Source organism: Cnephaeus nilssonii (genome assembly GCF_951640355.1).
Source record: "Cnephaeus nilssonii genome assembly, chromosome: 5".
NCBI classification, from domain to species: domain Eukaryota; kingdom Metazoa; phylum Chordata; class Mammalia; order Chiroptera; family Vespertilionidae; genus Cnephaeus; species Cnephaeus nilssonii.
Window position 1 is genome coordinate 30,250,990 of NC_137076.1, and position 12,666 is coordinate 30,263,655.

A 12,666-nucleotide genomic window follows, 5' to 3' on the forward strand; every position below is an offset into this window, starting at 1 on the left:
GCAGGGAGGGGTGGTGGTATTCAGGCAGCTCCCCCAGCAAAGGGGCAGGAAAGATTGGGTGAGGGAGGGAGGGAGGAAGGGTGGGGGTTAGGGGGAATGGGAGGGGAGAGAGAGAGAGAGATGCTTGGGGGGTGGAGTATGGGAGGTAAAGGGAGATGGGAGAGTAGAGAAAGGGAGAGAGAGAGAGAGAGAGAGAGAGAGAGAGAGAGAGAGAGAGAGAGGATGCCGGAAGGTGGAGAGGGAGGGAGAGGGGGCGGAGGAGGGGAGGGGGCCAGATCGGATCTGTCAGCTGCACCCCCAGAGGGAGGAGGAGAGGGTGGGTGGAAGGGGGGAGAAATGATGCCGTGGCAGAGGCAAGTAGAGGGAGGTGGTTAGGAGAGGAGGGTTGGGGGAGAGAAGATGCCGGAAGGTGGGGTGGAGAGAAGGGAGGGGAGGGAGGGGGCCAGGGCGCCCACCTTTGTGCATGCCCGTGTAAGGGTCTTTGAGCACCGTGAGCTCATAAATGCGGCCGAACTGCTCGAATAGCGGCTTGAGGTCCTTCTCGTCCAGGTTGCGTGGGATCTGGCCCACGAAGAGCTTGATGGCGTCCAGGTCCTTCATGCCGTCGGGCTGCCCCCCGGGGGGCTCGGGCCCGCTGCTGCCCACCGGCGAGGGCCGCGGCTGCAGGAGCTGCTGCTGCTGCCGGCGCGCCTCGCTCTCCGTGAGGCGGGCCATGACGGGCGAAGGCGGGCGGCGGGCGCAGGACCGAGCCGGCGGCAGCGGGCGGCGGGCGGACTCACAGCTACAACGACGGACGCCGCCTCCCGCCTCCCTCCCGCCCGGTCCCCGCGCCCTCCTCCCTCCTCCGCGCCCGCTCGCTCCAGCATCAGGACCACAAAAGGGCGCCTCCGCAGCGGCCCCTGGAGGCCAGCGCGCGCATAGCCATCCCGCGCATTCTGCACTCCTCATCCCTCATTCCACATCCCGCGTTCTGGAGCCCAGTCCAGGTTGGGTAATTGAGGCCACGGGTCCGCAAACCCCGCCTTCTGGGTGGGTGACGGCGGGGCTTCGAGCAGGACAGACCTGACTTCCAGGTGTCACTGGCTCCTTCAACTGATAACAACAGGAAAAATCACTAAAAGTAGAGCCCGGCTTTTACTTAGCTGGGCTGTTCGTGCCACTTTTAAGCCCACAACTCATCAATAACAACAAGAAAGAACACCTCTGATAACACAGGCACTGTGCTCAGCACTTTTAAGTTGATAACTTACTGAATAGAAATAGGAATCATGTTTGTTACATCAACAACCAGGAGTAACATCTTTGTCACACTTGCTATGTGCACACAGTGTTCAAAATAGTTCAAAAGATATTGATGCATTTGGGCCAAGAACTCTATGGACATCATGCTTAAAACTCTCCAAAAATGTCCTAAAATTAAGATGAAGTCCTCTGTGCAGCCCCCAATGTCCTACACAACCTGCCCCAGTCCCCTCCCTCCCCTCACCTCCTCCCTCTCTCCCCCTTGCTCACTTGCTCCAGCCACAGGGGCCTCCTGGCCTTTCTTCGAACACACCAGGCACCAACCTGCCCCAGAGACTTGGCACAAGCTGTGCCCTCCGCCTGGAATACCCTTCCCCCAAATGGTGCATGGCTTTCTCCTTCAATCCCTCAACACGTTCTCTATCCATTCTATCTAAAATTGCTCAGCCACCGTCACCTCATTTCTCAGGCTTCCTTTCCCCTCCATAATATTTATAACCATGTAATGTAATTTAATTATAATACGTTGTATATTTACATGTTACCGATAAAGTGCATAGCTCTTTCCAGGCACCTGGATCTGTGCTAAGTTCTTGACATGCACAAACTCATTCAATCCACACAACAAATCCTGGGGTGGTTACAAGTAAATAAACCAGATACTTTTACACTATGAAAAAATACAATGAAAGAAGCAGCTGAATGAGTGGAGGGAAGCCTTTAGGAGGCAAATTCAGGGAAGGCTGATAACAGAGCTTGGACTTGGAGCTGAGGTAAGACTGGGGCAGCAAGTGCAAAGGCCCTGAGGCAGGAGGCATCCTGACAGGCTTGAGGGACTTTGAGGAGACTCTAACAGGGAAAGTGCCGACTGAGCAAGGGGATGGCAGTCTACCAATTCTGAATTTAATTTTTAATTGCTTTTCTTTATTTTAAAACAAAGACAGGATCAGTAACAACGCAGTGCTGAGCCAAAGGAAAATTCAGTAATACTGATTATTTAAATACTGTCTATTTAAAATGTTGACATTTTATTCATCATGAATTTGGGGAACATTAATTTTAGTTTTTTAAAAAATACTGCATTAGCCTGGCCAGCATGGCTCAGTAGTTGAGCGTCGACCTATGAACCCAGGAGGTCATGGTTCAATTCCCTATCAAGGCACATGCTTGAGTTGTGGGTTCAATCCCCAATGTGGGGGTGGGGGGGGGAGCATCCAGGTGGCAGCCAATCAAGGATTCTCTCTCATCATTGATGTTTCTATCTCTCCCTCTCCTTTCCTCTCTGAAATCAATAAAAATATCTTTTAAAAAAACTGCATTGAAATATTCTTTATCTTGCCCTGGACTGTTAGCTCAGTGGTTAGAGTGTCGGCCTGGGGACAGAAGGAGCTCGGGTTTGATCCCTGGTCCTGGACACATATGGAAGACAACCAATTGATATGTCTCTTTCACATCAATGTTTCTCTCTCTCTCTCCTCCCTCCTCTCTCCCTTCTATTCTCTCTAAAAATCAATGGAAAATATATGCTTGGGTGAAGATTTTAAAAATAATAATATATATAAATAAATTAAATATCCTTTACCATGATGACTATGTTTTTTGGTGGCCCCTTAAACTTTGCTCCCCAGGTGAGCTCACCCTGGTCCCTGCCCATTCCTCATAGCAACCATTAAGAGGTAAATACTGTTCTATACCCATATTACAGATAGGCAAACTGAGGCCCAAGTCACTTTTTTTGCAAGGTTACACAGTGAGAGTGCTAGGACTTGAACCTAGCCAGCCTGATCCCAGAGCCCACACACTTCCCACCATCCCACACTGTCTTTCCCACACTCTAGGCAGCCAAGTCTTGGTTTCCTTATTTGCCAAGTGAGACTAAAGAGTGAATAGGATGAAGCCCTTGGCTTCAGGGTGGATTTGGTGAATTCATAGGTGAGGCTTAGCATAGCACCTAGGACATCCTTAGTGCTCAATAAATGGCTGTCATGACTGTTACAGGCAGCCACCTGCCCATCCCCAGACGGGAGCAGGGTGTCAGGGTTAGGTGAGGAGCAGAGCCACCCCTGGTTCCTGGTTCTCAGCTTGCAGCCCCAGGCTGGGCTGGTGGAGCTGGGCCAAGACAGGTTCAGTCTCCATGGAGACCCAATCAGGATGCTCGAAGCCCTGTGAGCCTCTGATGTGCTGGAGAGTCATTAAAAAGAATAAAAATAGCCCGGCCAGTGTTGCCCAGTGGTTGAACGTCAACCTATGAACCAGGAGGACATGATTCAATTCCCGGTCAGGTGGGGCACATGCCCAGGTTGTGGGCTCGATCCCCAGTGTGGGGTGTGCAGGAGGCAGCCAATCAATGATTCTCTCTCATCATTGATGTTTATCACTCTCTCTCTCTCCCTCCCTTCCTCTCAAATTCAATAAAAACATCTTATTTTAAAAAGAATGAGAATTAAAACCCACCAAAGATGAATTTCCCATACTCTTACTGAACACACAAAACAAACTGGGGGCAGGGGCAGGGAGGGTCCCAGTCTAGCTTGAGTGTGACCTCCAGGAATGTAAATTCAGCATTCTGCCTCCTGAGTGATACTCATTTCTGGAGTTTACTCCCTGGCCGGCTGACAACTCAGCTGTATCAGGGAATAGGTCAAGGCAGAGAAAATGTCCAGGGCGGTCTGCTTGGAACCGGGAGGCCAATTTTCTGACTTGTTATCAGCCAGAGGAAGCCTGGTCAGCTGGGCATCATTGCAGGAGGCCCGTGGCTTGGGCTGCTGTTACTGAAGCAGCAGCAGCGAGGCTGGGAGCAGAGATGGGCTGGGAGGCTTCCCGGAAGTCACTAGGCTCCCTGAACCTGTTTCCTCATTCACCTGCCCCAGGGTTCATCTCCCAGAAGAGAGTTTCTCAAAATGCTTACATGAGCTTGAATAAGTCAATATTAAAAGGAAAACGGTGGACATTTAGGGGTCATAATGTTCCCTATGGAGGAACCACCTGCTGGAGGGTAAGCAGCATCCCTGGCCCCACCCACTTGGTGCCAGCAGCACCCCCAGTCATGAAAACTACAGATGTCCCCAGACATCTCCCAGGTCCTTCTGGGGCAGGACCTCCGGGAAGAACTGCTGATGAGCACAGCTAAGGCGCTTGCCTCAGCAGAGGAGCTGGGGTGGGGTCAGCAGGGTCCACACTGCACTTCTCAAAGGTGCGTGTCCTCCTGGGCGTCCTGCTAAGAAAGCAGAGCCAGATCCAGCAGGTCTGAGGGGGTCTGGGACTGCATTTCCTAACAAGCCTTCAGGTCACCGGCGGCAAAGGTCTGGGAAGGTGTCCGCCATGTTCCCATTCTGGCTTTTCACAGCAAGACTCTTATTTCAGAGGTCGTGGGTGTGGGAAGGAGTGAGCCCCTGGGGGAGGGACAAGAAATGGCCTCTGGTCTTTTCTAGGTCCCTCCAATCCCCACCCTCCTATGCCCACACCTGGCTTTCTGCGTGGGCGCTGAGGTGTAGGGTCAGCAATGGGGTCAGGGTATTGGGTAGGGCAGGGGCAGGGGGCCCAGCCTGGAGCTGCCCTGTGCCAGGACCTCTGCTCTTTGGTGGTCTCTGCACAGCTGGCCTGAGTGTCTTCCTGACCCCTCAACCCTGATGCCCTTTGACCCTGTCTCTCTGTGCCCCCAAGTCCCTCGTTGCCCAGACTACCTACAGCTCTTTTAGAACATTCCCAGAAGTTGAAGCACCCCCACCTGCCAAGGCTCAAGATGTGTCCCCTGGGAATACTACCCCACAGTCCCCACCTACCCCAGATGCCTCCTGCCTTCACACATCTACAGCCACAAAGCAGACAGAGACCTCTGGTTGCCACACCCCCATCCACACTGCTCCCCTCCCCTGGGAGGGGGCTGCTCTTATCATCCTGCAGGAACCCCAATCTGCCTGGATTCTCCCAGGTCCCACCATTTGGTTTCACAGATGGGAAAGGATTCCTCATTGGGTCAACCCCTTGTCGCTCCCTCTCTCAGCAACGGGTTGGGGTTGTGTGAGGGCTAAGGCACAGCTTGGACACCCCTACACCAGCCTGGTAAGGGAGGGAGGGGTGGAAAGACCTGTCAGGATCTGGTTGTGCCCCACCCTCAGGGGTTGTGGCCCCCTCTCCCCGATCTGTCCTTCGATGTGGCTCCACTCCTCTGGCCACAGCCCATGGGACCTGGAGTGGACACCTGTCCTGAGGGCTGACGAATTACTTCCCTGGGAACACGAGGAGTGGATGCCTCACCATCCTCGGAGCTGAGCGTGCACCACATTGAACTTGGGTGTGTTTTTCCAACGTTAGGATGAGAAAGAGAGAAACAAACCCTCATTTCTGAATGAACCATCCCCAGTGTGTTCCTATCACTTGCAATCGAAACTGCATGGGTTCGTATATTGTAGGATTCTATTTATGTGAAATGTCCAGAACAGGCAAATCCACAGAGACAGGAAGTGGATCAGTGGTTGCTGGGGCTGGAGGGGGTGGGGGTAATTGCTGATGGGAATGAGACTTCTTTTTGAATAGAATGTTCTGGAACTAGACAGAAGTCATGAAACCACTGAATGATATATCTAAAGGGGTTAATTTTATGGTATGTGAATATATCCCAATTAAGCCTTTTTTGAAAAAAACACCACACACATAAAACTGTGTTTGAATGCCAACTCTGCCTCCTTTTTGCCACAAGACCTCAAGCAAGATAGGTCACCTGTCTGATTGTCTCTTTCACCCTCTGTAAATTGGAAATAAAAGCAGATAGGTACTTCAGACAAGGGAAAGAGAAAAATCCCCACGTGGCAACCACCAGTGTGATCACAGCTTCACAGGAATCACCAGTGACTTTGAGAACTAGAGGGTGACGTCTGAGGAGTGAAAGGTTATTTGCACCGCCTAAAAGTATCTCCCCACGCCCAGCTGGTGTGGCTCTGTGGTTGGGCATCGACCTGTGAACCAGGAGGTCATGGTTCAATTCCTGGTCAGGGCACATGCAGGAGGCAGCCAACGGATTGTTCTCTTATCACTGATGTTTTAATCTCTCTCTCCCTCTCCCTTCCTTTCTGAAACCAATAAAAAAATATATTTTTAAAAAGACAGTATCTCCCCATAACGTGCTTATTGGGGGAAGATAGTGACTCCAGTGGAGAGAGCCAATAGATACCCCATTATCCACGAAACTAGGGCTCACACCCTAGGAATACCCTGCCGAGTACACACCATCCCGCTTTTACTTCATTCTGTGATATGCCCACCCTCCTCTCCCGTAAAATGCATAGGTTGAGCCCGATCGTATGGAAACATCAGGAAACCCAGCCTGGCCAGGACTCCTAACAAGGTTGTGAGACACGAAAACGGGGAACCATTCCAGGGTAAAGGTGGCTAGAAAGACAGGACTCCCCAGATGCAGTGCGTGATCTGGAATGTTCTTTACTGTGAAGGACACTGCTGGTGACAAAGGCCAACATGTGAGTAAAGTGTGTAATTTGTTAAAACTATTGTATGGTGTCAGTTTTCTGATCTGGGTGATGTTCTGTGAGGAGGGAGGAGACTGCCTTGGATTTTAGGAAAACACACTTTGGCATTTTGAGGAGTGAAGGGGTGGAGAGAGACAGAGGGAGAGGAGACAGAGACCCAGAAAGAGACAGAAAAAAGAACAAAACTGGTAAAAAGTTACCATTTGCAGGATATATGAAGGGTTTAGGAAGTTCTTACTATTTCTATAAATCTGAAATTATAATAATAAAAACGTAATATGCTAATTAGACCAGACAAACAAACAACCTTTCAGACATCCTTCTGAACAGAGCCGCAGCGGCGGAGGACCGAGGCAGCGGCGGAGGACCGAGGCAGAGGCGGTTAGGGGCGATCAGACAGGGAGGCGAGCAGTTAGGGGCGATCAGGCAAGCAGGCAGGCAGAGTGGTTAGGGGCAATCAGGCAGGCAGGCAGAGGGGTTAGGGGCGATCAGGCAGGCAGGAGAGTCGTTAGAAGCCAGCGGTCTCAGATTGCAAGAGTGATGTCCAACTGCCAGTCGGACATCCCCCAAGGGATCCCGGATTGGGAGAGGGTGCAGGCCAGGCTGAGGGACCACCCTGCGCCCCCCCGCCCCCTCCCCCGCCATGTACGAATTTCGTGCACTGGGCCTCTAGTGTCAAAATAAAAAGGTAGAAAATGAAATGTTGGGAAACATATCCAATTTCTCCCTTTAAAGCCATCAAATAAGTTGGCCCTCAGCCCAGCGGTCCCGCTGCCAGGCTGCAGGCTGGCATCTGTCTTGGTCCCCAGCTGCAAGCATCACTATTGCCTTCCTCTTCCCTGGGTCTCAGGCCTCCAGGAGCTGGGCATGGATCAAGGATACCGTGGCAATTTGGGCCAACGGTGAAGCTTGTGCAGCCCCTCAGAACATTTCTCCTGGTGCCCCACCCCATGCTCCTGTTCAATTTGCTCCGGATCTTTTGTAGGCCAAAGGAGGGGTTAAAATCATAGTAACTATCAGAACTGAGACTGAAATGTCAAAAGAAGCCAAGAGTGTGTCCATTGCAAAATAGATCAGTTTTGCTGTCTAGCAGTGGCCAAAGGCCACTAGGAAAGAGAAGGAAAACCAGGGTGTGGTTTCCCTGTGAAGAGCCGGGTGGTAAGCATCTGGGGTTTGGCCACCTTCACAGTCTCTGCTGCAACTGATCAGTCCTTCCCTTGCAGCGTGAAAACAGCAACAGACGATACACAACCGAGTGGGCGTGGCTGTGTGCCAATAAAACTTTACTTACAACAGGCAGAGGGCCAGACTAGGCCACAGGTGACAGTTTGCTAACCTTGAGTTAAACACACTCCCTCTTCATGTGCCAAGAGACCCCGATAAAGGTTTAAGGTGGTGGAAAGTTAGGTACAAGCAGTGTGCCCATCAGCAGAGTATTGGGTGGATAGTTCAAGGTCCCTTCTGAAGATGGACTACTGTACAGCAGTGAAAGGCTTGGTGTATGTGTAAGTGAAACATATAAAAGCAAGATTTGGTCCCACTCGGAGCCCGTGCTGCCAGGCAGAAGTCCTGCACGCCACACACAAGACTTATGATGGTCGAGGCCTTGTTTTAAAAGGTGCTATTTCCTCCCCTCAGGTTGGCCTCTCTCCCTGGCTATGAACATAGACTGGCAGCCTCAGTATTGGTATGTTAGCCACCCAGGAAACAGAACCAACAGGATGTATATTTATAGAAAGAGGTTGTGGGGACTGCAACGTCTGAATCCACAGGGCAAACCCGCAGGCTGAAAATTCCAGCAACAGTCCATGTTGCAGTCAAAAAGGCAATCTGAGGCAGAATTCCTTCCTCCTCATGGAACCTCAAGTCTTTTCTCTTCAACTGATTGGATGAGACCCACCCGTTATGGAGGGGGATGTTTATTCAAAGTCAACTGTTTTAAATGTTAATCACATCTAAAAATGCCTTCAAAGCAACATCTAGACTGATATTTGACCAAACAGCTGGGCACCATAGCCTAGTCAAGTTGACACAGAAAATGAACCATCACAATTGGTAACTTGTCAATTCATTTCAAACTGATCTGTAGATTCCTTGTAATCCCAATGAAAATTCAAGGCTTAAAAAAAAATCCAGGGCTTTTTAAAAAAAACACACACACAATTGACAGGCTGATTCCAAAATTCATATGGAAGTGCAAAGGACCTAGAATAGTCAAACAACTTTGAAAAAGATTCAAGTTGAAGGATTCATACTACCAAATTTCAAGACTTATTCAGAAAGCCATGGTGATCAAAACACTGTGGTATTGCCCTGGCCAATGTGGCTCATTGTTTGGGCATCATCCTGTGCACTAGGAGGTTGCCGGTTTGATTCCCAGTCAAGAGCACATGCCCAGGTTTCTGGCTCGATCCCCAGTAGGGTGCGTGCAGGAGGCAGCCAATTGATGTTGCCCTCTCACATCAATGTCTCTCTCTCTCTGTCTCTCTCTCCCTTTCTCTTCCTCTCTCTCTAAAAATCAAGAAAATGTGTGGTGTTAGTGAAAGAATAGATATATAGATCAATGGAATAGAATATAGTCCAGAAATTGATCTAGACACATTGGTTAATTGATTTTCAAAAAAGGTGCAAAGGCAATTCAGAGGAGAAAGGCTAGTATTTTTCAACAAATGGTGCTGGAACAACTAGATCTCATATGTAAAAATCTAAACTTGTTCCATATTTTGCAACATATTTTTTATTTTTATTTTTTAAATATATTTTATTGATTTTTTACAGAGAGGAAGGGAGAGGGAGAGTTAGAAACATCGATGAGAGAGAAACATCCATCAGCTGCCTCCTGCACACCCCTACTGGGGATGTGCCCGCAACAAAGGTACATGCCCTTGACTGGAATCGAACCTGGGACCCTTCAGTCCGCAGGCTGACGCTTTATCCACTGAGTCAAACTGGTTAGGGCTGCAACGTATTTTTTTAAATAGCACAAAATGGATCATAGATTGAAATGTAAAACTATTACACTTTTAGAAGAAAACAGAAAGAAATCTTTGTGACCTTGGGTTAGGAAAAAATTTCTTAAGCATGACACCAGAAGCATAATTCATAACAGAACAAATTGATATATAGCACTTGATAAAAATTAAGAACTTTTGCTCTTTGAAAGATACTTAAGTCAATGCAAAGACAAGCCACAGACTGGGAAAAATATTTACAAAGATATAGCTGAAAAAGGACTTGTATCCAGTATATATAAAAAATTCTCAAAACTCAATAAAAGAAAACCCATAAAAAATGGGCAAAAGCTTTCAACAGGCATGTCACCAAAGACACACCAAAGATGTAGATGACAAATACAAACATGGAAACATCAGTCAATAGGAAGATGCAAGTTAAAACAATAAGATATCACTATACACCTATAAGAATGACTAAAATGTAAAAGACTGGCCATACCGAATGTGGAGGTACTGGTGGCGGGATCATAAATTGACACAATTATCTTCGGAAAGAAGCTAGAAACCCAGGTGACCCAACCATTCCACTCCTAGGTATTTACCCAAGAGAAAACAAAGCAGATGTCCATACATTTAATTTATATGTTTATAGCAGCTTATTGGCAATAGCTGAAATTTGGAGACAACCTAAATGTCCCTCAACTTCTGAATTGGTAACAAATTGTGGTAGTCCTCACTTAGTGTCGTCAATTAAGTTCTGTGACTTTAGCGAAATGACATACAATGAAACCAGTTTATCACAGGCTAACTGATATAAACAAGAGTTAAGTTTCTCGGGCATCTCAGCCACAGTTATAAGAAAAGGACATTGAATGAAATGATGTTACTTGCGTACTTGCTGCTGTATATCCACATAATGTAATACTCCTCAGAGCAAAAAGGAATGAACTATTAATACATGCTACAACTGGAGTAAATCCCAAAATAATTATGCTGAGTGAAAGAAGCCAGTTAAGGACACACGTGGGAATGATTCCATTATATAAAAATCTAGGAAATGTCAACTAATGTGTAGTGACCACAGATTGGTGTTGCCTGCGAGGGGTGAGGGGAGGTACTGTGAGGGACAAAAGGAAAATTTGTGACTGAGGAATCTGTTATTTTGATTGTATTTGATTAGTGGTCAATAAAACTGTTTTAGAGGTTTAAAAAAAAAGAGATTAAAATGCAAGGTAAGGACAGTATATTATCTAAATAAAGTGTTTAAGCCATACAGAAAAAAATGCTGACTATTGTCCCATGTATTCATAAATATGTACGTAATCATGGTTTTTAGAGAACGACAAGGAGCCCTGGCCTGTGTGGCTCAGTTGGCCGAGTGCTGTCCCAGCACCAAAGGGCTGCCGGCTCTATTCCCCGTCAGGGCACATACCCGGGTGGCAGGTTTGATCCCTGGTCCGGGTGTGCATGGGAAGCAACCAACCGGTTTCTCTCTCACATCAATGTTTCTTTCTCTCCCCCTACCTCTCTCTAAAATCAATAACAACATATTTTAAAAAGAATTTTTAAAAACAATGACAAGGATATGGACACTGGGTTATACCTTTGGGCAGATGGGGGAGAGACAGATGATTACAGGGGATATTAGATTGTGTTTTATTGTCTTTTAAACAAAGACCCCTGGGAAGAGATCCAAGACACTGGTTGGGACCCCCGTGGGGTCCCGGTGGAGGATACAGTACCCTCCTCAGAAGATGCTTTTGGCCAAACTGTTTGCTGCTACCCAGGGCTGACGGGGACTTAAGGTGATGTTCACGGGCACCAAGGGAGCCCAAGGAACAATCTCTCACGTCTGGCACGCGTGGCCTGATCTCATTTCATCTTCATATATGTCCTTGGGGAGCCAGTGACCTTTCCAAATACAAGTCAGGCCTATGTTCCTCTCCTTGGGCCACCCCCTCCCCAGTTCCCCCTCAGAGCATAAAATGCCAACACCTCACCAAGGCCCCTACAAGTAGCCTGCCTCTCCTCCAGCCACATGGGCCTCCTCGCTGTTCCTCTAACATACCGAGCACCATCCTGCCCCAGGGACTGTGCCCTCTGTCAGGACCACTAACCCGGATTTCCACCCAGCTTAATCCTTCTTGCCATTCTGATTTCACTCAAAATCGCCTCCTCAGGTAGCCATCACTGTCCACCCCCAACTATTTTTACCTGATTCCCCAGTGAACCACAGGCCCCAGGGTGGCCGGGACAGGGACTCTTGTTCTGGCCATGCAGCAGGGGGAGGATACTGGTTGACTTCACAGCTGAATGAGGTAATCTGTAGTGACATGATCAGTGGCCACCTGGGCACAGGGCACAGGGAGAGATTGCAGAAGGGAGCAGGGAAATGTTCACCTCAGTGTGGTGAGCTTCCGGGTGCCGCCAGGGGAGCACTGGGCAGCGGCAGCTCGTCCCGGGCTAACCCCTGAACCTGTCTCCAAGGCCTCCTTTTCTCTAGCGCTTTAGTGAGCTGACAGCAGCCCCGCCTTGGCTCACTGCTTTCCTGTAACATTTCTGGAGACAAAGCAGCCCATGTGCCCTTCTCACTGCATTCTCGTTATGTCTGCAAAGAGCTATTTAAAGAGAAATACTTAAAAATTGAGTCCTATTTTCAAAACGAGATTGCATGTACTTATATTCACATACACCCACACACACTGGGAAGCACGATGAAAACACGCGAGCATGAGGGCAGCCATCTTTGCCAGCTGGGGCTATTGGTGGTTTTCGTTTTCTTGGTTACAATCAGTGGAACTTTTTGTGTAAAAAAGGGAAACATCGGCTTATGTTAATGTAAGGAGGTAATGGGCTGGCCTTTCCTCTGAAATGTGGGGGTTTTTACCGGAGTTCATGATGAGGCCAAAGCTACCTTCCAGCCATAGCAGGGGGACGGCAGGGGAGAGGAGATGGCCCACCCCTCTTCCCCCATGTCTGGAGCAACC

General features: G+C 48.8%; 1 protein-coding gene across 1 annotated transcript in view; it reads right to left on the bottom strand.

Moving 5' to 3' along the window:
- The window catches only part of CELF5 (CUGBP Elav-like family member 5), a gene marked incomplete at its 5' end in the record, with an annotated part of 44,029 nt that extends 43,315 nt beyond the window's left edge, over positions 1-714 (bottom strand). The window contains one exon of the mRNA XM_079770137.1: positions 456-714. Coding sequence (XP_079626263.1) covers positions 456-714 — 259 coding nt within the window. The remainder of the gene's footprint in view (positions 1-455) is intronic.
- Between the last annotated feature and the right edge of the window lie 11,952 nt (positions 715-12,666).